The sequence below is a fragment of the Lissotriton vulgaris genome, chromosome 2_1 (assembly GCF_964263255.1).
Source record: "Lissotriton vulgaris chromosome 2_1, aLisVul1.2, whole genome shotgun sequence".
Lineage (NCBI taxonomy): Eukaryota > Metazoa > Chordata > Amphibia > Caudata > Salamandridae > Lissotriton > Lissotriton vulgaris.
In genome coordinates, this window is record NC_141687.1 from 33,282,017 (window position 1) to 33,308,249 (window position 26,233).

General features: G+C 52.4%; 1 protein-coding gene across 9 annotated transcripts in view; it reads right to left on the reverse strand.

Annotated features, from left to right (window-relative positions):
* Positions 1 to 26,233, reverse strand: part of PTPRN (protein tyrosine phosphatase receptor type N) — a 377,719-nt gene that overhangs the window by 149,582 nt on the left and 201,904 nt on the right. For all 9 annotated transcript variants that reach the window (XM_086954395.1, XM_086954390.1, XM_086954393.1 and 6 more), the window contains 2 exons: positions 5,261 to 5,295; positions 3,293 to 3,675 (listed from right to left, as the gene is read on the reverse strand). In XM_086954395.1, the coding sequence (XP_086810521.1) occupies positions 3,293 to 3,675; positions 5,261 to 5,295 (418 nt within the window). The remainder of the gene's footprint in view (positions 1 to 3,292; positions 3,676 to 5,260; positions 5,296 to 26,233) is intronic.

The following is a 26,233-nucleotide window of genomic DNA, read 5'->3' on the forward strand; positions in this document are numbered from 1 at the left end:
GCAGATTAAGCCTTATGTGCTTATCTCCATGAAGCTTGGTCGCTTCCTTTTACATATAGATGCCTTAGGGAGGGAACAGAAGTTTATTTGAATGGTGAAGATTGCACTGAAACACCGGATCACTTATTGATATGTAGACATATCCAGTGTCACGGCCCCTGTAATCAGAATGAGCCTACTGGCTCTTGCTGCTGGCGTGCTTCTGCTGTTTGCTTGTTTCAAAATGGATGCACATCCTGTGTTACAAGACGAGCTGTCTCGGCTGGGGCTGCTTCGCGCCCGAATGCTTGAGTATTATGGAGCGCTGCCTCTTGCTACATTGAGTGCAGTTTATGGATTATCATTTCGATTTTCCTACTTTACATGCGTCCAGCCTGTTTTTCATTGCCTGTGTTGCGACTTCGAATGGGCCCTGGATTTGTGTCTCTGCAATACGGTGTCTCCCGATGTGGATTATAATCCACTTATGAGCCCCTTAGTTGCTCATGAATTGCTTTGTTCTGATGGAGGGATTATGGCCTTTGCAGCGATGCATGGAATACTGGGTCGTTGGAATGTGTTCGCAGCGGTGCAAGATTTCTTGGCACGCAGCTTCATTGAATACCCACCGAGTTGTCCTCTGATGGTGCTAGAGGCTCCGGTAATTGAGAACCATGTATGTTCTTTTCCTTTATTAAATTGGATGACCGTTTTATTTTCTGATGAGAACAGTGAGGCTGTTGCGGCATATTTTGCATATTCATTATTAGGATGAAATGTGTCTCATGTCTCGCTTCCGTGACCGACGTCTCTCATTGGACAATCGGATTTAAATTTTTCCCACATTTTCTTTTTTTGGGGGGCCCAGACCTATTGACTTCACTATGTCCTATGGCTGCAATGTTTTGACTGTTACAAATTACGAATATTTTTGTCTCTGTTATTGAGGTACCAAATTGGAGCCTTGCATTCCTAAATTTGCCCCTTATCTTATCCGTGCTCGGATCAAGGGAGGGTGTCATGTAGATAGGATTTACCTTCATACTGTGTTATATTAGCATGAGCTTATTAGAAGTTTAAACGCCATTTCCCTTTTCTGCAGCCTCTGCACACGGCACATTTTATTATTAAAGCTTTTAGCCTAGTAGAATATTTTGCTTCACACGAGAATAATAAGTTTGCCTATAATATCAGCTTCGCTTGGTAAGCTATGTCTGAACAGTTAGTGCGAAGGCTTTCAAGGTTATTTCAATACAGTGCTTGTTATTCGGTCTGATCAGCGCACGGTCTAGACATAATACATATGCAGCTGAGGCCAACTCTGGCTTTTGGCGCGTTTAATAATGCACTGCGTAGAGCATGCACACACACTTGATGACTATTCGCATGCAGAGAGTTGGCTTAGAAGATGATGTGATCCCTTTCTACTAAGACCAGAGGTATGGGCCCGCCCTTCTAAACCCAAGAGACCTTCTGTAGATATAATATAATATACTAGCATGGGAGGGTAAACTGAGGTTCTATTTAGACATTTTCCCTTAAGCATTTTAACATGCTTTCACCCTTTGTATTTTATGGAATAGTAACTATGCTGCTAACCTTGTTTCTTATAATATGTTTGCTTGTATTAGCCACGATACTGCGCTTGAGAACACTGCTTTAGAAATAAATATTTCATACTTGCACGTGTCCTCATTTACTCATCGTTCTGGACTGGTATGTTAGTATAACGAAAGAGTGTTCATGTGTTCCACGTTACCGGAGGTGTTCTTAGTCCATGTTCTGGGTTGTCTAATCATTGGGGGTGTGTAAGAATCAATGAGACACTGATTGCTAGTCTGGTAGGGGAATTTGGATTCTAAGGTGAGTTTTGGCACACTATAATTCACTGAGGTTCCAAGTCTCTATGCACAGTTCTGTGTAGGAGAAGAATCCCTGCGACAATATAATATGTTACTGCTAAAATACACTCATGACGTACCCTGCCCTAAGTCTTAAAGGAGGAGTGGGGGCTGGAAAAGGAGCTTTGGAGAACAGTTGCATCAAGAGATTAAGGGACACTGGAGCTCTGAGGCTCTAGAAGGTCTAAAATTGACTTGTGTCCCTTTATCTTATGTAAGTCCTAGAGGGACGTCATTGTAATCCATGTTTTTGTATTTACAGCAGGTTTCCATGGAAGATAGTTTTATCTGAGAACCTGACAGTTTTATGACCATGGGCTCTCAACAGTTGATGATGTAACTCTCTGTGTCGCTCAACACTGTCCTGTCTTCCTTGACTTTGTAAAGGTCCTGCCTTGTGATCTCATCATTTAAAGCTCCCACAGACCCCTCTCAAGTCACTCCTGTATCCATGGCCTGAAAGTTATCACACATCCCTCCATTAGTGTTCCTTTGTCTCACATCATGCCTCCACCTCTGCTCCCTCAACATGGGCTCTTCTCACTTTACACCTTAAGTCTCTCCTGGGGTCTGGTTCTGCGCCTCCTTCCACTTTGCACGTCTATCTCCTCTGTTGATAACTCTCACGCCCCCTCTCTCTTTATACCTTTGTCTCTGCCCTCAATACCCTCACACGTCTCTCCCTTTCCGACCTTATCTTCAGGCTCAGTTGTATCTTGTCTCTTCTAGCTTCGCACCTTTATCTTTCCCTCTCACTTTACGTTTACCTTCTCCTCCTTCAGAACTGACAAGCCGCCTTTAACTTTACACCTTTGTCTTCTCCTCCCCAGATACTGTCGCATGTTCTCTTCGTTTACACCTATACTTTGTTATTCCTCATGAGACTCATCCTGAATGACCCATGGTTTCCACTCCCCCTCCTGCCTCACCAGTCTTGTTCGCCCCTCTCCATCCTCCTCCCCTGGCTCCCAGGTGTCACCCATCCCTTACTCCTGATTGGTCAGGATGTATCCATCCCCCTCCTCCCCTGGCTCCCAGGTATCACCCCATCTCTTACTCCTGATTGGTCAGGATGTATCCATACTCCTCCCCCACCCCTGGCTCCCAGGTGTCAGCACCATCTCTTACTCCTGATTGGTCAGGATGTATCCATACTCCTCCCCCACCCCTGGCTCCCAGGTGTAAGCCCCATCTCTTACTCCTGATTGGTCAGGATGTATCCATACTCCTCCCCCACCCCTGGCTCCCAGGTGTCAGCACCATCTCTTACTCCTGATTGGTCAGGATGTATCCATACTCCTCCCCCACCCCTGGCTCCCAGGTGTAAGCCCCATCTCTTACTCCTGATTGGTCAGGATGCATCCATACTCCTCCCCCATCCCTGAGTCCCAGATGTTAGCCCCATCTCTTACTCCTGATTGGTCAGGATGTATCCATACTCCTCCGACGCGCCTGCGGACGGGTGTCCAGGCAGCTCCCCCAGCCTGCCCGTCTGGTAGTAATCTTTCTTCTCCATCTCCACCTGGGCGTCGATGCCGGTGAAGGCGGCTTGTCGTGGAAGCTGCAGGACGAAGTCTTCTTGGGCCCCCAGCTTGGCCTGGGGGGGCCCTGCCGGGGCTGTGATGGTGCCAGGCAGCCTCTCCTGCTCCTCTGCCACAGCTGAGGCCTCCTTCTTAGCAAGCTGGGACCCCCCAGTGCCTGGTGGGGTGGGGTTAGTCACAGACGCTGCAGGGATGGGATACACAGAACCCGGGGTCTCCACTTCCGGTCCATGCTGCATGTCTCCTTCTGTGACCTGGATGCAAAGGACAGAAGAGGTGTCAATGACGTAAGAGGTCTGCCAATGCACCACGACCCTGACCTGCAGCCCCCTCGGCTGTTCAAACACCAAGACCCCGCAGGGCTCCATCGAGGAATCTCACCCTTGCAGCACCCACTGCTGTCCTAAGGCTGAGACCACACACACCTCCACCAAGACCCCACACCCTTGACTGGCAGGATACCCTGCTATTCCAATCCTGGGCAGACACACAGCTCTGCTGATACACCTCTCCTCTGACCTCTGACCCTCTGCTATTCCAATAATGGACACAACCAAAGCTCTGCTGATACACCTCTCCTCTGACCTCTGACCCCCTGCTATTCCAGTACTGGACAGACACAAAGCTCTGCTGATACACCTCTCCTCTGACCCTCTGCTATTCCAATCCTGGACAGACACAAAGCTCTGCTGATACACCTCTCCTCTGACCACTGACCCTCTGCTGTTCCAATCAAGGACAGACACAAAGCTCTGCTGATACACCACTCCTCTGACCACTGACCCTCTGCTATTCCAATCATGGACAGACAAAAAGCTCTGCTGATACACTTCTCATCTGACCTCTGACCCTCTGCTATTCCAATCCTGGGCAGACACAAAGCTCTGCTGATACACCTCTCATCTGACCTCTGACCCTCTGCTATTCCAATCCTGGGCAGACACAAAGCTCTGCTGATACACCTCTCCTCTGACCTCTGACCCTCTGCTATCCCAATCCTGGACACAATCAAGGCTCTGCTGATACACCTCTCCTCTGACCTCTGACCCTCTGCTATTCCAATCATGGACAGACACAAAGCTCTGCTGATACACCTCTCCTCTGACCACTGACCCTCTGCTATTCTAATCATGGACAGACACAAAGCTCTGCTGACACACATCTCCTCTGACCTCTGACCCTCTGCTATCCCAATCCTGGACACAATCAAGGCTCTGCTGATACACCCCTCCTCTGACCTCTGACCCTCTGCTTTTCCAATCCTGGACAGACACAAAGCTCAGCTGATGCACCTCTCCTCTGACCTCCATCCTCTGACCCTCTGCTAATGCAACACTAGAACCAATGCACAGCTAAGCTGATGCAATACAACCCTGGTTTGCAGCTTGCTCTGCATTTCAATGGGGCTCCAAACATGCTCTGCCACTACACCACAGTCCACAGCTTGAGCACCCTCTCTTTCAGTAGTAGGATCCTGACACTGCTTTTATGTGAGGGCCACAGCACTTAGTAGTAACATCCTTCCTGCACACTAGGCCCTACTGACGTGGTAATGTACATGGCACCCATGCACGGCTGCCCGCACATATCATCCCTGACCGATAGTAACTACAGGCTACTGTAGACTCGGCTCCTCACACACCTCGCCCCTGCACACAATCCTGTCCTACACCCAGTATTAACACTGTAGAGGTATCTCAGTCCTGTCCTTCCAGCCTACACCATCAGTCGCCGCGTCTCCAGCAGTTAGGCGCCTTGATGCCTTCGGGTTATTGTTTGCGCGATATAAATTTTATTCAAAATCAAATCAGTTTAGCAACAGTAGTTTTCAGAACTTACCCTCTTTAGCTTCAGTTTGTCAACCTCAGAAGGATCTGTTGAAGGAAAAAGTCACAAGTCAGTTGTGAAGCACTGATGCCGTCCTCAAAGGTGCGAAAGTGAAGTTGGAACTGTCCTTGCTGCTTCCTGAACCCCTCCACAGTTACCAGACCGTCACTACGGCTCGGTACCCACCCTATACCTTCTCTTTGGACCTATTCCGTATGTCACAGTTTATCCTCATGTTGTGTCCTCACCTCTACCCTCAACTGGATCCTCACCCCATTCCCTCAACTGTGCCCTTAACGGTACCCTCAGCCTGTATTCTCATTATGTACCCTCACCCTCTATCCTTACCTCGTATCCTCACCTGTACCCTCACCCTGTAACCTCACCTGTAATGTCACTCTGTATCCTTACCCTGTATCCTCACTTGTACCGTCACCCTGTATCCTCACCTGTACCCTTACCTGTATCTTCACCTTTACCCTCACCCTGTATCCTCACCTGTAGCCTCACTCTGTATCCTCACCCTGTATCCTCACCCTGTATGCTCACACTCTATGCTCACACTCTATCCTCCCTTGTACCCTAAGGACCAGTACTCCCACCAACCCATTGCTCTTCTGCATTAATCCCCTGACGTCTAATTGTTCCACTTGGTTGAGGCCAATGGGCAGCTCTAGCCAAGCCTTTTGCAGATATGTGACCCATTTAGCCCTGCTGATAGGTGCTCCCAATAGGAACAAACATTAGCATAGCCAATAGGTCTTGCCTTTGGGGAAATTATAATTTATTAGCTATCCAACAGTTGATGTTGCACCAAGGATATTGTGCTGCTGAATTAAGTACTTATAAGGTCTCAAAGGAGAGACCTATTGGCTATGCCAATGCTTGTTAGGTCTGAGTTGGGCATGCAGCTGTCTGAAAGACCTACTGATACAGAATACACGGAGGTGGCTTTGGGTCAGTCCATTCAAATCAATCACTTACTTGGATCAGTGTCCCATCGGCATAAAGCAACTGCAATCACATGTTTGTGAGGTGGGGTAGGGTCCTAGGGAATTCAATTTAAAGCAGAAGGAGTACCTCCTGAAAAGGGGAGGGAAACAGCAATTCGCTTTTTCCAAAAGGGGTGTTAACATCAGCACTTAGTGCCCCAGCACCGTTCACAGGACAGTAGTTGTCCCTTTGAGAAGACCCCTCACTCACCAACCTGGTTGGTGACATGCTTCATCACTGGGGTCCCACCCCATAGGCCGAGGGCCTATAGGGTGTGCTACGACACCTGACTACAGTGGAGCTGGATGTTGTTTCTTTTTATGTGTGCTAACTATGCATGTGTGAGGATATATTAAAAAGGGCCAGTACTACTCCGTTCAAGACTTTATTCTTGAGCGTCTGAACCCTAATAAAAACAAATGTGGCACCTTTGCCCAACTAGGAGGGCTTTGGTGTCTAAAGAAGTGTTATATTAAAAGCAATTATAAAAATAGCCAAGTGTGCTATGTGACAGGAAATAATAAAGTAAACTAGGTCTACATGTTTCAACCAATATAAAAATTCTTTGGTTTTCGTCAGGACCGTGTGTATTACAAGGGGCGGTACGCACACGCTAAGGTGCGGCCTACCCTCATGTAATGTGCAGACCGCAAATAATGGTCTGAACGCGAAGCCCCCGGTGGTTTCGCGTACTGGAACCGAGTAGGTTTACAGTCTGGCAACAATCTTCCTGAAATGACGGAGAATCGCCGTCTTGGTTTACCCGAAGCCATCAAGTGAGAGATACCGCTTTAAGTGTTTTTTCCTGAATTCAGGATTAAATACACCTTTTCACATTCAGACCATTATTTGCGGTCTGCACATTACATGAGGGTAGGCCGCACCTTAGCGTGTGCGTACCGCCCCTTGTAATTCACACGGTCCTGACGAAAACCAAAGAATTTTTATATTGGTTGAAACATGTAGACCTAGTTTACTTTATTATTTCCTGTCACATAGCACACTTGGCTATTTTTATAATTGCTTTTAATATAACACTTCTTTAGACACCAAAGCCCTCCTAGTTGGGCAAAGGTGCCACATTTGTTTTTATTAGGGTTCAGACGCTCAAGAATAAAGTCTTGAACGGAGTAGTACTGGCCCTTTTTAATATATCCTCACACATGCATAGTTAGCACATATAAAAAGAAACAATATCCAGCTCCACTGTAGTCAGGTGTCGTAGCACACCCTATAGGCACTCGGCCTATGGGGTGGGACCCCAGTGATGAAGCATGTTACCAACCAGGTTGGTGAGTGAGGGGTCTTCTTAAAGGACTACTACTGTCCTGTGAACGGTGTTGGGGCACTAAGTGCTGATGTTAACACCCCTTTTGGAAAAAGCGAATTGCTGTTTCCCTCCCCTTTCAGGAGGTACTCCTTCTGTGTTGTTATTACTAAACTACGGGGACCAGGAGTTCCTACCACACATAGTCATATGTAAAATTCCCTCACTCTCCCTTTGTTACAATACAAATTAAATTTAAAGACCAGCGAGGAGAACTTCCCCGAAACGTAATCATAACACTATACAACCTCGGGTCTATATATTTAGCACGTGAGTTTGTGTGTGATATACATATAAATATAAAAATAACCTCTTATACTAATGTTAGAAAGTTACAACCTAGAAGGAGTTGATATCAGTTAGTTCTTTAAGGAGTGTATGGTACTCCAACTGTGAAAAGGGTGCACCAGTATGTTACATCCTTTTTCCTATCAACATCTATAACCTAAATAGACTCTTTGAGACCAGCTGCCTTGTTGGTGGCCCTTTCCAGCCACTTTTACTTTTTAACATTTCTTGAGTTATTTTAAATATGAAGCAAATCCCACTTGTAACATTGAACAGATGTGATTAAGCATGCTCAATTTACCCCACAGAGCGGGCCTCATCCCCTGAGCTGTTGCCAGGTGGAGGTGAGGTGACTTATCCTACATTGGAGGGTAAGTGGATCTCCAGACAATGTTGATGGCAAACTTTGATGATAAAATGTATCACAAGATGTTAATGATTTAAGCATGATCACTCACTGTGTGTGTTATATTCTCTCTTTTTCTACAGATTGTCCCAGTAAATCCTGACACAGCCACACAGGATTACTGGTGTTGTATTTATTTGTTCTTCAAATATATAATTTGAGCACTTGTTCACTATTAGCAGCAGCGAATGTCATCATCTTAATTGGTCCTGAAGAAAGCCACCGATACACAAAATTGATCATCTGGCTGAAACATGTCGACCACATTTAGTGAGCAGTTTTAAATCTATACTGCTCCACGCACTGTTTTTTTAACCCTGCCAGTGAGAGCTAACTAATGAAGATAGTATTTTGCATCTTCCTGGCAGTTTTAAGTTCAACATTAGGTCCACCTTTGTATTACTTTTTGTGCTTCGCCCTCACCACACTACACCTTCACATATGGGATTCTAGCATCCTAGTCACACTAGGGAACATCTTGAAAAACATCCCTGAGCTCCTCCCTCAAAGTGAGGGGGTTGTAGCCCTCAGCAGGACCAGGTTTTCCTGCTGCGAGGAGGAACCCATATGATGAAGCATGTCACCCTCGGGTGAGTGAGGGTTCTAGTCCTCAAGGGATAATCCCCCTTCTAGGTTGTAACTTTCTAACATTAGTATAAGAGGGTATTTTTATATTTTTATGTATATCACACACAAACTCACGTGCTAAATATATAGACCCAAGGTAGTATAGTGTTTTGATCCAATAGGGCCTATTAGTGTGGCGGTATCAATTTTCAAAACACAATACTCAGAGCCCCCACTCGGCCAGTAATTAACATTTAGTCTGAGAAAAAGCCCAACACACACATCAATTGTGTGTGCTTACAAATTTATCTCAAATGTTTTTCATACTTATTTATAATTTTCTAGATATAAATCAAGTCCATCTGGTACAATCAAAACATATGTATTTAAAGGCAACTCTATTGTTGAACCTTAGTCACTAAGGTTCAACAATAGAGTTTCCTTTAAATTGTGATGTTTTTATGTCTGTTTGTGTTGTGACTTGTACCAATTAAGTTTTATTGATGTTTAGTTGTTTCTCTATGTTTTGTTTGAACCAGATGGACTTGATTGATATCAATAAAATGATAAATGAGTATGAAAATCTTTCTATATAAATTTGTAAGCACACAAGATTGATGTGTATATTGTGTTCTTTCTCAGACTAAATGTTATTTACTGTACCTCATGTTATGTTGGCTTGTCTGTTGTACATCAAAGTACACAGCAGTATCATGACTGGGTTGCTCCCCCTATATTGGGGGTTGCTGGGTTGAAGAACTGGATCTTGTTAGCCAAAGTATATTCAAATATGCACTGTTTTATGGTAATACCTATGTTAAATGTGGTCGTAAGTGTATGGGCAAAATGTAGCTAATGTTTTAAATTCTTGCTGTTTTATCTTTGATTTTAATTTTTGCATTAAGTGTGTTAGTGCTAGGCAACTTGTTTGTTAAGCTAAGCTTTATAAATATATAAAAATTAAAAACCAATCATCTTAATCCTTGCTCTCCACCTGCCCACTTGCTAAGTCCCCTCTGATGTTCAGTGCCTGACTCTTTTGGTTTTAATGGTCTCCTCTGGCTCAATCATCGCCTTCATCCCTGCCCCGCCCTCATCCAATGCAGCAGCACAGCAAGTGCCTGCCATCCACGCCTTGTATCTTTGTGCGTACTCGTTATGGTAATTTACATTCTCTGTATTAGAACATTAGGATGTTGAGAGCCCCTTTGAAGTCAATACAGGGGCTCAGGACTAGTAATGGCTGCCATACACCATCGGCTGAAACATTCCAATGCTTCTCTTTCTGTTTCTGTCTTTTCAATTAAACATTCTACCCTCAGTGGTTGGAATGTTCTAATATCTCTTCAGTCTCAAATACCTTCACCCTTGGGTTCAGGACCTTCAACAACTGTTCTTGCCTTTAGCAGTGGGCTATAATATTTAATGCGAAGAATGGAGCAGAGGAGTTCTACTGAAGACAGGGGAGGGGCTCAGATTCAGTGGCTGCTGGTTTGGACCTTCTGCGACATATCATTGTTTTCCTTCTTATTTATCAATTTATAATTTAGAACATTCAACCCTTAGCAGGTGAAATGTTCAATTAGCATTAAAGCCCCTAGGCCTCAGGCTGTGGCAGTTGCGAAAGGCCCTCTGCCTCGATATAGGCCCTCGCCTGCGGCTTGAGCCACTAAATACCTCGGGTTAGAGGTCTTTAACAACGGTTACTTCCCACAGCAAAGGACTATACATCTTAAGTAATAGCTATATTATATGCCAGGCTTCGTTTCCAACTTTACCACATCCACTCATCACTGTGTTTCTTTGAAACTCTACGGTACATAAACCTTCACCTTCACACATACTCTCCACTTTCCAGGTTTGCCATTAGAAGAGGCTGCTTCTGACACCCATGCCGGAGATGCAAGAGGCTGCTTCTGACACCCATGCCGGAGATGCAAGAGGCTGCTTCTGACACCCATGCCGGAGATGCAAGAGGCTGCTTCTGACACCCAGGCCAGAGATGCAAGAGGCTGCTTCTGACACCCATGCCAGAGATGCAAGAGGCCCCTTCTGACACCCAGGCCAGAGATGCAAGAGGCTGCTTCTGACACCCATGCCAGAGGCAAGAGGCTGCTTCTGACACCCATGCCAGAGATGCAAGAGGCTGCTTCTGACACCCATGCCGGAGATGCAAGAGGCTGCTTCTGACACCCATGCCTGAGATGCAAGAGGCTGCTTCTGACACCCATGCCTGAGATGCAAGAGGCTGCTTCTGACACCCATGCCGGAGATGCAAGAGGCTGCTTCTGACACCCATGCTGGAGATGCAAGAGGCTGCTTCTGACACCCATGCCTGAGATGCAAGAGGCTGCTTCTGACACCCATGCCTGAGATGCAAGAGGCTGCTTCTGACACCCATGCCGGAGATGCAAGAGGCTGCTTCTGCCAAGAGGCTGCTACTGACACCCATGCCGGAGATGCAAGAGGCTGCTTCTGCCAAGAGGCTGCTTCTGACACCCATGCCAGAGGCAAGAGGCTGCTTCTGACACCCATGCCAGAGGCAAGAGGCTGCTACTGACACCCATGCCAGAGATGCAAGAGGCTGCTTCTGACACCCATGCCAGAGATGCAAGAGGCTGCTTCTGACACCCAGGCCAGAGATGCAAGAGACTGCTTCTGACACCCAGGCCAGAGATGCTAGAGGCTGCTTCTGACACCCAGGCCAGAGATGCAAGAGACTGCTTCTGACACCCATGCCAGAGATGCAAGAGGCTGCTTCTGACACCCAGGCCAGAGATGCAAGAGACTGCTTCTGACACCCATGCCGCAGATGCAAGAGGCTGCTTCTGCCAAGAGGCTGCTTCTGACACCCATGCCGGAGATGCAAGAGGCTGCTTCTGACTCCCATGCCAGAGATGCAAGAGGCTGCTTCTGACACCCATGCCGGAGAAGCAAGAGGCTGCTACTGACACCCATGCCAGAGATGGAAGAGGCTGCTTCTGACACCCATGCCGGAGATGCAAGAGGCTGCTTCTGACACCCCTGCCAGAGATGCAAGAGACTGCTTCTGACACCCATGCCGGAGATGCAAGAGGCTGCCTCTGCCAAGAGGCTGCTTCTGACACCCATGCCAGAGATGCAAGAGACTGCTTCTGACACCCATGCCGCAGATGCAAGAGGCTGCTTCTGCCAAGAGGCTGCTTCTGACACCCATGCCGGAGATGCAAGAGGCTGCTTCCTACACCCATGCCGGAGATGCAAGAGGCTGCTTCCTACACCCATGCCGGAGATGCAAGAGGCTGCTTCTGACACCCATGCCAGAGGCAAGAGGCAGCTTCTGACACCCATGCCAGAGATGAAAGAGGCTGCTTCTGACACCCATGCCAGAGATGAAAGAGGCTGCTTCTGACACCCATGCCAGAGATGGAAGAGGCTGCTTCTGACACCCATGCCAGAGATGCAAGAGGCTGCTTCTGACACCCATGCCAGAGAGGCAAGAGGCTGCTTCTGACACCCATGCCAGAGATGCAAGAGGCTGCTTCTGACACCCATGCCAGAGATGCAAGAGGCTGCTTCTGACACCCATGCCGGAGAGGCAAGAGGCTGCTTCCTACACCCATGCCGGAGATGCAAGAGGCTGCTTCTGACACCCATGCCAGAGGCAAGAGGCAGCTTCTGACACCCATGCCAGAGATGAAAGAGGCTGCTTCTGACACCCATGCCAGAGATGAAAGAGGCTGCTTCTGACACCCATGCCAGAGATGGAAGAGGCTGCTTCTGACACCCATGCCGGAGATGCAAGAGGCTGCTTCCTACACCCATGCCGGAGATGCAAGAGGCTGCTTCTGACACCCATGCCAGAGGCAAGAGGCAGCTTCTGACACCCATGCCAGAGATGAAAGAGGCTGCTTCTGACACCCATGCCAGAGATGAAAGAGGCTGCTTCTGACACCCATGCCAGAGATGGAAGAGGCTGCTTCTGACACCCATGCCAGAGATGGAAGAGGCTGCTTCTGACACCCATGCCAGAGATGCAAGAGGCTGCTTCTGACACCCATGCCAGAGAGGCAAGAGGCTGCTTCTGACACCCATGCCAGAGAGGCAAGAGGCTGCTTCTGACACCCATGCCAGAGATGCAAGAGGCTGCTTCTGACACCCATGCCAGAGAGGCAAGAGGCTGCTTCTGCCACCCATGCCGGAGATGCAAGAGGCTGCTTCTGACACCCATGCCGGAGATGCAAGAGGCTGCTTCTGCCAAGAGGCTGCTTCTGACACCCATGCCAGAGATGCAAGAGGCTGCTTCTGACACCCATGCCAGAGATGCAAGAGGCTGCTTCTGACACCCATGACGGAGATGCAAGAGGCTGCTTCTGACACCCATGCCAGAGATGCAAGAGGCTGCTTCTTACACCCATGCCGGAGATGCAAGAGGCTGCTTCTGCCAAGAGGCTGCTTCTGACACCCATGCCAGAGATGCAAGAGGCTGCTTCTGACACCCATGCCAGAGATGTAAGAGGCTGCTTCTGACACCCATGCCGGAGAGGCAAGAGGCTGCTTCTGACACCCATGCCAGAGGCAAGAGGCTGCTTCTGACACCCATGCTGGATATGCAAGAGGCTGCTTCTGACACCCATGCCAGAGATGCAAGAGGCTGCTTCTGACACCCATGCCAGGGATGCAAGAGGCTGCTTCTGACACCCATGCCGGAGATGCAAGAGGCTGCTTCTGACACCCCTGCCAGAGATGCAAGAGACTGCTTCTGACACCCATGCCGGAGATGCAAGAGGCTGCTTCTGCCAAGAGGCTGCTTCTGACACCCCTGCCAGAGATGCAAGAGACTGCTTCTGACACCCATGCCTGAGATGCAAGAGGCTGCTTCTGACACCCATGCCAGGGATGCAAGAGGCTGCTTCTGACACCCATGCCGGAGATGCAAGAGGCTGCTTCTGACACCCATGCCGGAGATGCAAGAGGCTGCTTCTGACACCCATGCCAGAGATGCAAGAGGCTGCTTCTGACACCCATGCCAGAGATGCATGAGACTGCTTCTGACACCCATGCCAGAGAGGCAAGAGGCTGCTTCTGACACCCATGCCTGAAATGCAAGAGGCTGCTTCTGACACCCATGCCAGAGATGCAAGAGGCTGCTTCTGACACCCATGCCAGAGAGGGAAGAGGCTGCTTCTGACACCCATGCCGGAGATGCAAGAGGCTGCTTCTGACACCCATGCCTGAGATGCAAGAGGCTGCTTCTGACACCCATGCCGGAGATGCAAGAGGCTGCTTCTGACACCCATGCCAGAGATGCAAGTGGCTGCTTCTGCCAAGAGGCTGCTTCTGACACCCATGCCAGAGGCAAGAGGCTGCTTCTGACACCCATGCCAGAGGCAAGAGGCTGCTTCTGACACCCATGCTGGAGATGCAAGAGGCTGCTTCTGACACCCATGCCAGAGATGCATGAGACTGCTTCTGACACCCATGCCGGAGATGCAAGAGACTGCTTCTGACACCCATGCCAGAGGCAAGAGGCTGCTTCAGACACCCATGCCAGAGATGCAAGAGGCTGCTTCTGACACCCATGCCGGAGATGCAAGAGGCTGCTTCTGACACCCATGCCGGAGATGCAAGAGGCTGCTTCTGACACCCATCCCAGGGATGCAAGAGGCTGCTTCTGCCACCCATGCCAGAGATGCAAGAGGCTGCTTCTGCCAAGAGGCTACTTCTGACACCCATGCCAGAGATGCAAGAGGCTGCTTCTGACACCCATGCCGGAGATGGAAGAGGCTGCTTCTGACACCCATGCCAGAGGCAAGAGGCTGCTTCTGCCAAGAGGCTGCTTCTGACACCCATGCCAGAGATGCAAGAGGCTGCTTCTGACACCCATGCCAGAGATGCAAGAGGCTGCTTCTGACACCCATGCCAGAGATGCAAGAGGCTGCTTCTGACACCCATGACGGAGATGCAAGAGGCTGCTTCTGACACCCATGCCAGAGATGCAAGAGGCTGCTTCTGACACCCATGCCGGAGATGCAAGAGGCTGCTTCTGCCAAGAGGCTGCTTCTGACACCCATGCCGGAGATGCAAGAGGCTGCTTCTGACACCCATGCCAGAGATGCAAGAGGCTGCTTCTGACACCCATGCCAGAGATGCAAGAGGCTGCTTCTGACACCCATGCCGGAGATGCAAGAGACTGCTTCTGACACCCATGCCGGAGATGCAAGAGGCAGCTTCTGACACCCATGCCAGAGATGCAAGAGGCTGCTTCTGACACCCATGCCGGAGATGCAAGAGGCTGCTTCTGACACCCATGCCGGAGATGCAAGAGGCTGCTTCTGCCAAGAGGCTGCTTCTGACACCCATGCCGGAGATGCAAGAGGCTGCTTCTGACACCCATGCCGGAGATGCAAGAGGCTGCTTCTGACACCCATGCCGGAGATGCAAGAGGCTGCTTCTGACACCCAGGCCAGAGATGCAAGAGGTTGCTTCTGACACCCATGCCAGAGAGGCAAGAGGCTGCTACTGACACCCATGCCAGAGATGCAAGAGGCTGCTTCTGGCACCCATGCCGGAGATGCAAGAGGCTGCTTCTGACACCCATGCTGGAGATGCAAGAGGCTGCTTCTGACACCCATGCCAGAGAGGCAAGAGGCTGCTACTGACACCCATGCCAGAGATGCAAGAGGCTGCTTCTGACACCCATGCCGGAGATGGAAGAGGCTGCTTCTGTCACCCATGCCGGAGATGAAAGAGGCTGCTTCTGACACCCATGCCAGAGATGGAAGAGGCTGCTTCTGACACCCATGCCAGAGATGCAAGAGGCTGCTTCTGACACCCATGCCAGAGAGGCAAGAGGCTGCTTCTGACACCCATGCCTGAGATGCAAGAGGCTGCTTCTGACACACATGCCAGAGATGCAAGAGGCTGCTTCTGACACCCATGCCAGAGAGGCAAGAGGCTGCTTCTGACACCCATGCCTGAGATGCAAGAGGCTGCTTCTGACACCCATGCCAGGGATGCAAGAGGCTGCTTCTGACACCCATGCCGGAGAGGCAAGAGGCTGCTTCTGACACCCATGCCAGAGATGCAAGAGGCTGCTTCTGACACCCATGCCAGAGAGGCAAGAGGCTGCTTCTGACACCCATGCCAGAGATGCAAGAGGCTGCTTCTGACACCCATGCCAGAGAGGCAAGAGGCTGCTTCTGACACCCATGCCAGAGAGGCAAGAGGCTCCTTCTGACACCCATGCCAGAGAGGCAAGAGGCTGCTTCTGACACCCATGCCGGAGATGCAAGAGGCTGCTTCTGACACCCATGCCGGAGATGCAAGAGGCTGCTTCTGACCCCCATGCCGGAGATGCAAGAGGCTGCTTCTGACACCCATGCCGGAGATGCAAGAGGCTGCTTCTGACACCCATGCCAAAGATGCAAGTGGCTGCTTCTGCCAAGAGGCTGCTTCTGACACCCATGCCAGAGGCAAGAGGCTGCTTCTGACACCCATGCCAGAGGCAAGAGGCTGCTTCTGACACCCATGCTGGAGATGCAAGAGGCTGCTTCTGACACCCATGCCAGAGGCAAGAGGCTGCTTCAGACACCCATGCCAGAGATGCAAGAGGCTGCTTCTGACACCCATGCCGGAGATGCAAGAGGCTGCTTCTGACACCCATGCCGGAGATGCAAGAGGCTGCTTCTGCCAAGAGGCTGCTTCTGACACCCATGCCAGAGATGCAAGAGGCTGCTTCTGACACCCATGCCAGAGATGCAAGAGGCTGCTTCTGACACCCATGCCAGAGATGCAAGAGGCTGCTTCTGACACCCATGCCGGAGATGCAAGAGGCTGCTTCTGACACCCATGCCAGAGATGCAAGAGGCTGCTTCTGACACCCATGCCGGAGATGCAAGAGGCTGCTTCTGTCAAGAGGCTGCTTCTGACACCCATGCCGGAGATGCAAGAGGCTGCTTCTGACACCCATGCCAGAGATGCAAGAGGCTGCTTCTGACACCCATGCCAGAGATGCAAGAGGCTGCTTCTGACACCCATGCCGGAGATGCAAGAGACTGCTTCTGACACCCATGCCGGAGATGCAAGAGGCAGCTTCTGACACCCATGCCAGAGATGCAAGCGGCTGCTTCTGACACCCATGCCGGAGATGCAAGAGGCTGCTTCTGACACCCAGGCCAGAGATGCAAGAGGTTGCTTCTGACACCCATGCCAGAGGCAAGAGGCTGCTTCTGACACCCTTGCTGGAGATGCAAGAGGCTGCTTCTGACACCCATGCCAGAGAGGCAAGAGGCTGCTACTGACACCCATGCCAGAGATGCAAGAGGCTGCTTCTGACACCCATGCCGGAGATGGAAGAGGCTGCTTCTGTCACCCATGCCGGAGATGAAAGAGGCTGCTTCTGACACCCATGCCAGAGATGGAAGAGGCTGCTTCTGACACCCATGCCAGAGATGCAAGAGGCTGCTTCTGACACCCATGCCAGAGAGGCAAGAGGCTGCTTCTGACACCCATGCCTGAGATGCAAGAGGCTGCATCTGACACACATGCCAGAGATGCAAGAGGCTGCTTCTGACACCCATGCCAGAGAGGCAAGAGGCTGCTTCTGACACCCATGCCTGAGATGCAAGAGGCTGCTTCTGACACCCATGCCAGGGATGCAAGAGGCTGCTTCTGACACCCATGCCGGAGAGGCAAGAGGCTGCTTCTGACACCCATGCCAGAGATGCAAGAGGCTGCTTCTGACACCCATGCCAGAGAGGCAAGAGGCTGCTTCTGACACCCATGCCAGAGATGCAAGAGGCTGCTTCTGACACCCATGCCAGAGAGGCAAGAGGCTGCTTCTGACACCCATGCCAGAGAGGCAAGAGGCTGCTTCTGACACCCATGCCAGAGAGGCAAGAGGCTCCTTCTGACACCCATGCCAGAGAGGCAAGAGGCTGCTTCTGACACCCATGCCGGAGATGCAAGAGGCTGCTTCTGACACCCATGCCGGAGATGCAAGAGGCTGCTTCTGACCCCCATGCCGGAGATGCAAGAGGCTGCTTCTGACACCCATGCCGGAGATGCAAGAGGCTGCTTCTAACACCCATGCCAAAGATGCAAGTGGCTGCTTCTGCCAAGAGGCTGCTTCTGACACCCATGCCAGAGGCAAGAGGCTGCTTCTGACACCCATGCCAGAGGCAAGAGGCTGCTTCTGACACCCATGCTGGAGATGCAAGAGGCTGCTTCTGACACCCATGCCAGAGGCAAGAGGCTGCTTCAGACACCCATGCCAGAGATGCAAGAGGCTGCTTCTGACACCCATGCCGGAGATGCAAGAGGCTGCTTCTGACACCCATGCCGGAGATGCAAGAGGCTGCTTCTGCCAAGAGGCTGCTTCTGACACCCATGCCAGAGATGCAAGAGGCTGCTTCTGACACCCATGCCAGAGATGCAAGAGGCTGCTTCTGACACCCATGCCAGAGATGCAAGAGGCTGCTTCTGACACCCATGCCGGAGATGCAAGAGGCTGCTTCTGACACCCATGCCAGAGATGCAAGAGGCTGCTTCTGACACCCATGCCGGAGATGCAAGAGGCTGCTTCTGCCAAGAGGCTGCTTCTGACACCCATGCCGGAGATGCAAGAGGCTGCTTCTGACACCCATGCCAGAGATGCAAGAGGCTGCTTCTGACACCCATGCCAGAGATGCAAGAGGCTGCTTCTGACACCCATGCCGGAGATGCAAGAGACTGCTTCTGACACCCATGCCGGAGATGCAAGAGGCAGCTTCTGACACCCATGCCAGAGATGCAAGAGGCTGCTTCTGACACCCATGCCGGAGATGCAAGAGGCTGCTTCTGACACCCAGGCCAGAGATGCAAGAGGTTGCTTCTGACACCCATGCCAGAGGCAAGAGGCTGCTTCTGACACCCATGCCAGAGATGCAAGAGGCCGCTTCTGACACCCAGGCCAGAGATGCAAGAGGTTGCTTCTGACACCCATGCCAGAGGCAAGAGGCTGCTTCTGACACCCATGCCAGAGATGCAAGAGGCTGCTTCTGACACCCATGCCGGAGATGCAAGAGGCTGCTTCTGACACCCACGCCTGAGATGCAAGAGGCTGCTTCTGACACCCATGCCGGAGATGCAAGAGGCTGCTTCTGCCAAGAGGCTGCTTCTGACACCCATGCCAGAGGCAAGAGGCTGCTTCTGACACCCATGCCAGAGGCAAGAGGCTGCTACTGACACCCATGCCAGAGATGCAAGAGGCTGCTTCTGACACCCATGCCAGAGATGCAAGAGGCTGCTTCTGACACCCATGCCAGAGATGCAAGAGGCTGCTTCTGACACCCATGCCAGAGATGCAAGAGGCTGCTTCTGACACCCAGGCCAGAGATGCAAGAGACTGCTTCTGACACCCAGGCCATAGATGCTAGAGGCTGCTTCTGACACCCAGGCCAGAGATGCAAGAGACTGCTTCTGACACCCATGCCGCAGATGCAAGAGGCTGCTTCTGCCAAGAGGCTGCTTCTGACACCCATGCCGGAGATGAAGGAGGCTGCTTCTGACTCCCATGCCAGAGATGCAAGAGGCTGCTTCTGACACCCATGCCGGAGAAGCAAGAGGCTGCTACTGACACCCATGCCAGAGATGGAAGAGGCTGCTTCTGACACCCATGCCGGAGATGCAAGAGGCTGCTTCTGACACCCCTGCCAGAGATGCAAGAGACTGCTTCTGACACCCATGCCGGAGATGCAAGAGGCTGCTTCTGCCAAGAGGCTGCTTCTGACACCCATGCCAGAGATGCAAGAGACTGCTTCTGACACCCATGCCGCAGATGCAAGAGGCTGCTTCTGCCAAGAGGCTGCTTCTGACACCCATGCCAGAGGGAAGAGGCTGCTACTGACTCCCATGCCAGAGATGCAAGAGGCTGCTTCTGACACCCATGCCGGAGATGCAAGAGGCTGCTTCTGACACCCATGCCAGAGATGCAAGAGACTGCTTCTGACACCCATGCCGGAGATGCAAGAGGCTGCTTCCTACACCCATGCCGGAGATGCAAGAGGCTGCTTCTGACACCCATGCCAGAGGCAAGAGGCAGCTTCTGACACCCATGCCAGAGATGAAAGAGGCTGCTTCTGACACCCATGCCAGAGATGAAAGAGGCTGCTTCTGACACCCATGCCGGAGATGCAAGAGGCTGCTTCCTACACCCATGCCGGAGATGCAAGAGGCTGCTTCCTACACCCATGCCAGAGATGCAAGAGGCTGCTTCCTACACCCATGCCGGAGATGCAAGAGGCTGCTTCTGACACCCATGCCGGAGATGCAAGAGGCTGCTTCTGACACCCATGCCAGAGGCAAGAGGCAGCTTCTGACACCCATGCCAGAGATGAAAGAGGCTGCTTCTGACACCCATGCCAGAGATGGAAGAGGCTGCTTCTGACACCCATGCCAGAGATGCAAGAGGCTGCTTCTGACACCCATGCCAGAGAGGCAAGAGGCTGCTTCTGACACCCATGCCAGAGAGGCAAGAGGCTGCTTCTGACACCCATGCCAGAGATGCAAGAGGCTGCTTCTGACACCCATGCCAGAGAGGCAAGAGGCTGCTTCTGACACCCATGCCAGAGATGCAAGAGGCTGCTTCTGACACCCATGCCAGAGATGCAAGAGGCTGCTTCTGACACCCATGCAAGAGATGGAAGAGGCTGCTTCTGACACCCATGCCAGAGAGGCAAGAGGCTGCTTCTGACACCCATGCCTAAGATGCAAGAGGCTGCTTCTGACACCCATGCCAGAGATGCAAGAGGCTGCTTCTGACACCCATGCCAGAGAGGCAAGAGGCTGCTTCTGACACCCATGCCTGAAATGCAAGAGGCTGCTTCTGACACCCATGCCAGAGATGCAAGAGGCTGCTTCTGACACCCATGCCAGAGAGGGAAGAGGCTGCTTCTGACACCCATGCCGGAGATGCAAGAGGCTGCTTCTGACACCCATGCCAGAGAGGCAAGAGGCTGCTTCTGACACCCATGCCAGAGAGGCAAGAGGCTGCTTCTGACACCCAGGCCAGAGAGGCAAGAGGCTGCTTCTGACACCCATGCCGGAGATGCAAGAGGCTGCTTCTGCCAAGAGGCTGCTTCTGACACCCATGCCGGAGATGCAAGAGGCTGCTTCTGACACCCATGCCAGAGATGCAAGAGGCTGCTTCTGACACCCATGCCGGAGATGCAAGAGGCTGCTTCTGAGACCCATGCCAGAGATGCAAGAGGCTGCTTCTGACACCCATGCTGGAGATGCAAGAGGCTGCTTCTGACGCCCATGCCGGAGATGCAAGAGGCTGCTTCTGACACCCATGCCAGAGATGCAAGAGGCTGCTTCTGACACCCATGCCAGAGATGCAAGAGGCTGCTTCTGCCAAGAGGCTGCTTCTGACACCCATGCCAGAGATGAAAGAGGCTGCTTCTGACACCCATGCCGGAGATGCAAGAGGCTGCTTCTGACACCCATGCCGGAGATGCAAGAGGCTGCTTCTGACACCCATGCCAGAGATGCAAGAGGCTGCTTCTGACACCCATGCCAGAGAGGCAAGAGGCTGCTTCTGACACCCATGCCAGAGAGGCAAGAGGCTGCTTCTGACACCCATGCCAGAGAGGGAAGAGGCTGATTCTGACACCCATGCCAGAGAGGGAAGAGGCTGATTCTGACACCCATGCCAGAGAGGGAAGTGGCTGCTTCTGACACCCATGCCAGAGATGCAAGAGGCTGCTTCTGACACCCATGCCAGAGATGGAAGAGGCTGCTTCTGACACCCATGCCAGAGATGGAAGAGGCTGCTTCTGACACCCATGCCAGAGAGGCAAGAGGCTGCTTCTGACACCCATGCCAGAGATGTAAGAGGCTGCTTCTGACACCCATGCCGGAGATGGAAGAGGCTGCTTCTGACACCCATGCCAGAGAGGCAAGAGGCTGCTTCTGACACCCATGCCAGAGAGGCAAGAGGCTGCTTCTGACACCCATGCCAGAGATGGAAGAGGCTGCTTCTGACACCCATGCCAGAGAGGCAAGAGGCTGCTTCTGACACCCATGCCTGAAATGCAAGAGGCTGCTTCTGACACCCATGCCAGAGAGGGAAGAGGCTGCTTCTGACACCCATGCCGGAGATGCAAGAGGCTGCTTCTGACACCCATGCCAGAGAGGCAAGAGGCTGCTTCTGACACCCATGCCAGAGAGGCAAGAGGCTGCTTCTGACACCCATGCCGGAGATGCAAGAGGCTGCTTCTGACACCCATGCCGGAGATGCAAGAGGCTGCTTCTGACACCCATGCCTGAGATGCAAGAGGCTGCTTCTGACACCCATGCCGGAGATGCAAGAGGCTGCTTCTGACACCCATGCCGGAGATGCAAGAGGCTGCTTCTGACACCCATGCCAGAGATGCAAGTGGCTGCTTCTGCCAAGAGGCTGCTTCTGACACCCATGCCAGAGGCAAGAGGCTGCTTCTGACACCCATGCCAGAGGCAAGAGGCTGCTTCTGACACCCATGCTGGAGATGCAAGAGGCTGCTTCTGACACCCATGCCAGAGATGCATGAGACTGCTTCTGACACCCATGCCGGAGATGCAAGAGACTGCTTCTGACACCCATGCCAGAGGCAAGAGGCTGCTTCAGACACCGATGCCAGAGATGCAAGAGGCTGCTTCTGACACCCATGCCGGAGATGCAAGAGGCTGCTTCTGACACCCATGCCGGAGATGCAAGAGGCTGCTTCTGCCAAGAGGCTGCTTCTGACACCCATGCCAGAGATGCAAGAGGCTGCTTCTGACACCCATGCCAGAGATGCAAGAGGCTGCTTCTGACACCCATGCCAGAGGCAAGAGGCTGCTTCAGACACCCATGCCAGAGATGCAAGAGGCTGCTTCTGACACCCATGCCGGAGATGCAAGAGGCTGCTTCTGACACCCATGCCGGAGATGCAAGAGGCTGCTTCTGCCAAGAGGCTGCTTCTGACACCCATGCCAGAGATGCAAGAGGCTGCTTCTGACACCCATGCCAGAGATGCAAGAGGCTGCTTCTGACACCCATGCCGGAGATGCAAGAGGCTGCTTCTGACACCCATGCCAGAGATGCAAGAGGCTGCTTCTGACACCCATGCCGGAGATGCAAGAGGCTGCTTCTGACACCCATGCCAGAGATGCAAGAGGCTGCTTCTGACACCCATGCCAGAGAGGCAAGAGGCTGCTTCTGACACCCATGCCAGAGAGGCAAGAGGCTGCTTCTGACACCCATGCCAGAGAGGGAAGAGGCTGATTCTGACACCCATGCCAGAGAGGGAAGAGGCTGCTTCTGACACCCATGACGGAGATGCAAGAGGCTGCTTCTGACACCCATGCCAGAGATGCAAGAGGCTGCTTCTGACACCCATGCCGGAGATGCAAGAGGCTGCTTCTGCCAAGAGGCTGCTTCTGACACCCATGCCGGAGATGCAAGAGGCTGCTTCTGACACCCATGCCAGAGATGCAAGAGGCTGCTTCTGACACCCATGCCAGAGATGCAAGAGGCTGCTTCTGACACCCATGCCGGAGATGCAAGAGACTGCTTCTGACACCCATGCCGGAGATGCAAGAGGCAGCTTCTGACACCCATGCCAGAGATGCAAGAGGCTGCTTCTGACACCCATGCCGGAGATGCAAGAGGCTGCTTCTGACACCCATGCCAGAGATGCAAGAGGCTGCTTCTGACACCCATGCCGGAGATGCAAGAGGCTGCTTCTGCCAAGAGGCTGCTTCTGACACCCATGCCGGAGATGCAAGAGGCTGCTTCTGACACCCATGCCGGAGATGCAAGAGGCTGCTTCTGACACCCATGCCGGAGATGCAAGAGGCTGCTTCTGACACCCAGGCCAGAGATGCAAGAGGTTGCTTCTGACACCCATGCCAGAGAGGCAAGAGGCTGCTACTGACACCCATGCCAGAGATGCAAGAGGCTGCTTCTGGCACCCATGCCGGAGATGCAAGAGGCTGCTTCTGACACCCATGCTGGAGATGCAAGAGGCTGCTTCTGACACCCATGCCAGAGAGGCAAGAGGCTGCTACTGACACCCATGCCAGAGATGCAAGAGGCTGCTTCTGACACCCATGCCGGAGATGGAAGAGGCTGCTTCTGTCACCCATGCCGGAGATGAAAGAGGCTGCTTCTGACACCCATGCCAGAGATGGAAGAGGCTGCTTCTGACACCCATGCCAGAGATGCAAGAGGCTGCTTCTGACACCCATGCCAGAGAGGCAAGAGGCTGCTTCTGACACCCATGCCTGAGATGCAAGAGGCTGCTTCTGACACACATGCCAGAGATGCAAGAGGCTGCTTCTGACACCCATGCCAGAGAGGCAAGAGGCTGCTTCTGACACCCATGCCTGAGATGCAAGAGGCTGCTTCTGACACCCATGCCAGGGATGCAAGAGGCTGCTTCTGACACCCATGCCGGAGAGGCAAGAGGCTGCTTCTGACACCCATGCCAGAGATGCAAGAGGCTGCTTCTGACACCCATGCCAGAGAGGCAAGAGGCTGCTTCTGACACCCATGCCAGAGATGCAAGAGGCTGCTTCTGACACCCATGCCAGAGAGGCAAGAGGCTGCTTCTGACACCCATGCCAGAGAGGCAAGAGGCTGCTTCTGACACCCATGCCAGAGAGGCAAGAGGCTCCTTCTGACACCCATGCCAGAGAGGCAAGAGGCTGCTTCTGACACCCATGCCGGAGATGCAAGAGGCTGCTTCTGACACCCATGCCGGAGATGCAAGAGGCTGCTTCTGACCCCCATGCCGGAGATGCAAGAGGCTGCTTCTGACACCCATGCCGGAGATGCAAGAGGCTGCTTCTGACACCCATGCCAAAGATGCAAGTGGCTGCTTCTGCCAAGAGGCTGCTTCTGACACCCATGCCAGAGGCAAGAGGCTGCTTCTGACACCCATGCCAGAGGCAAGAGGCTGCTTCTGACACCCATGCTGGAGATGCAAGAGGCTGCTTCTGACACCCATGCCAGAGGCAAGAGGCTGCTTCAGACACCCATGCCAGAGATGCAAGAGGCTGCTTCTGACACCCATGCCGGAGATGCAAGAGGCTGCTTCTGACACCCATGCCGGAGATGCAAGAGGCTGCTTCTGCCAAGAGGCTGCTTCTGACACCCATGCCAGAGATGCAAGAGGCTGCTTCTGACACCCATGCCAGAGATGCAAGAGGCTGCTTCTGACACCCATGCCAGAGATGCAAGAGGCTGCTTCTGACACCCATGCCGGAGATGCAAGAGGCTGCTTCTGACACCCATGCCAGAGATGCAAGAGGCTGCTTCTGACACCCATGCCGGAGATGCAAGAGGCTGCTTCTGCCAAGAGGCTGCTTCTGACACCCATGCCGGAGATGCAAGAGGCTGCTTCTGACACCCATGCCAGAGATGCAAGAGGCTGCTTCTGACACCCATGCCAGAGATGCAAGAGGCTGCTTCTGACACCCATGCCGGAGATGCAAGAGACTGCTTCTGACACCCATGCCGGAGATGCAAGAGGCAGCTTCTGACACCCATGCCAGAGATGCAAGAGGCTGCTTCTGACACCCATGCCGGAGATGCAAGAGGCTGCTTCTGACACCCAGGCCAGAGATGCAAGAGGTTGCTTCTGACACCCATGCCAGAGGCAAGAGGCTGCTTCTGACACCCATGCCAGAGATGCAAGAGGCCGCTTCTGACACCCAGGCCAGAGATGCAAGAGGTTGCTTCTGACACCCATGCCAGAGGCAAGAGGCTGCTTCTGACACCCATGCCAGAGATGCAAGAGGCTGCTTCTGACACCCATGCCGGAGATGCAAGAGGCTGCTTCTGACACCCACGCCTGAGATGCAAGAGGCTGCTTCTGACACCCATGCCTGAGATGCAAGAGGCTGCTTCTGACACCCATGCCGGAGATGCAAGAGGCTGCTTCTGCCAAGAGGCTGCTTCTGACACCCATGCCAGAGGCAAGAGGCTGCTTCTGACACCCATGCCAGAGGCAAGAGGCTGCTACTGACACCCATGCCAGAGATGCAAGAGGCTGCTTCTGACACCCATGCCAGAGATGCAAGAGGCTGCTTCTGACACCCATGCCAGAGATGCAAGAGGCTGCTTCTGACACCCATGCCAGAGATGCAAGAGGCTGCTTCTGACACCCAGGCCAGAGATGCAAGAGACTGCTTCTGACACCCAGGCCATAGATGCTAGAGGCTGCTTCTGACACCCAGGCCAGAGATGCAAGAGACTGCTTCTGACACCCATGCCGCAGATGCAAGAGGCTGCTTCTGCCAAGAGGCTGCTTCTGACACCCATGCCGGAGATGAAGGAGGCTGCTTCTGACTCCCATGCCAGAGATGCAAGAGGCTGCTTCTGACACCCATGCCGGAGAAGCAAGAGGCTGCTACTGAC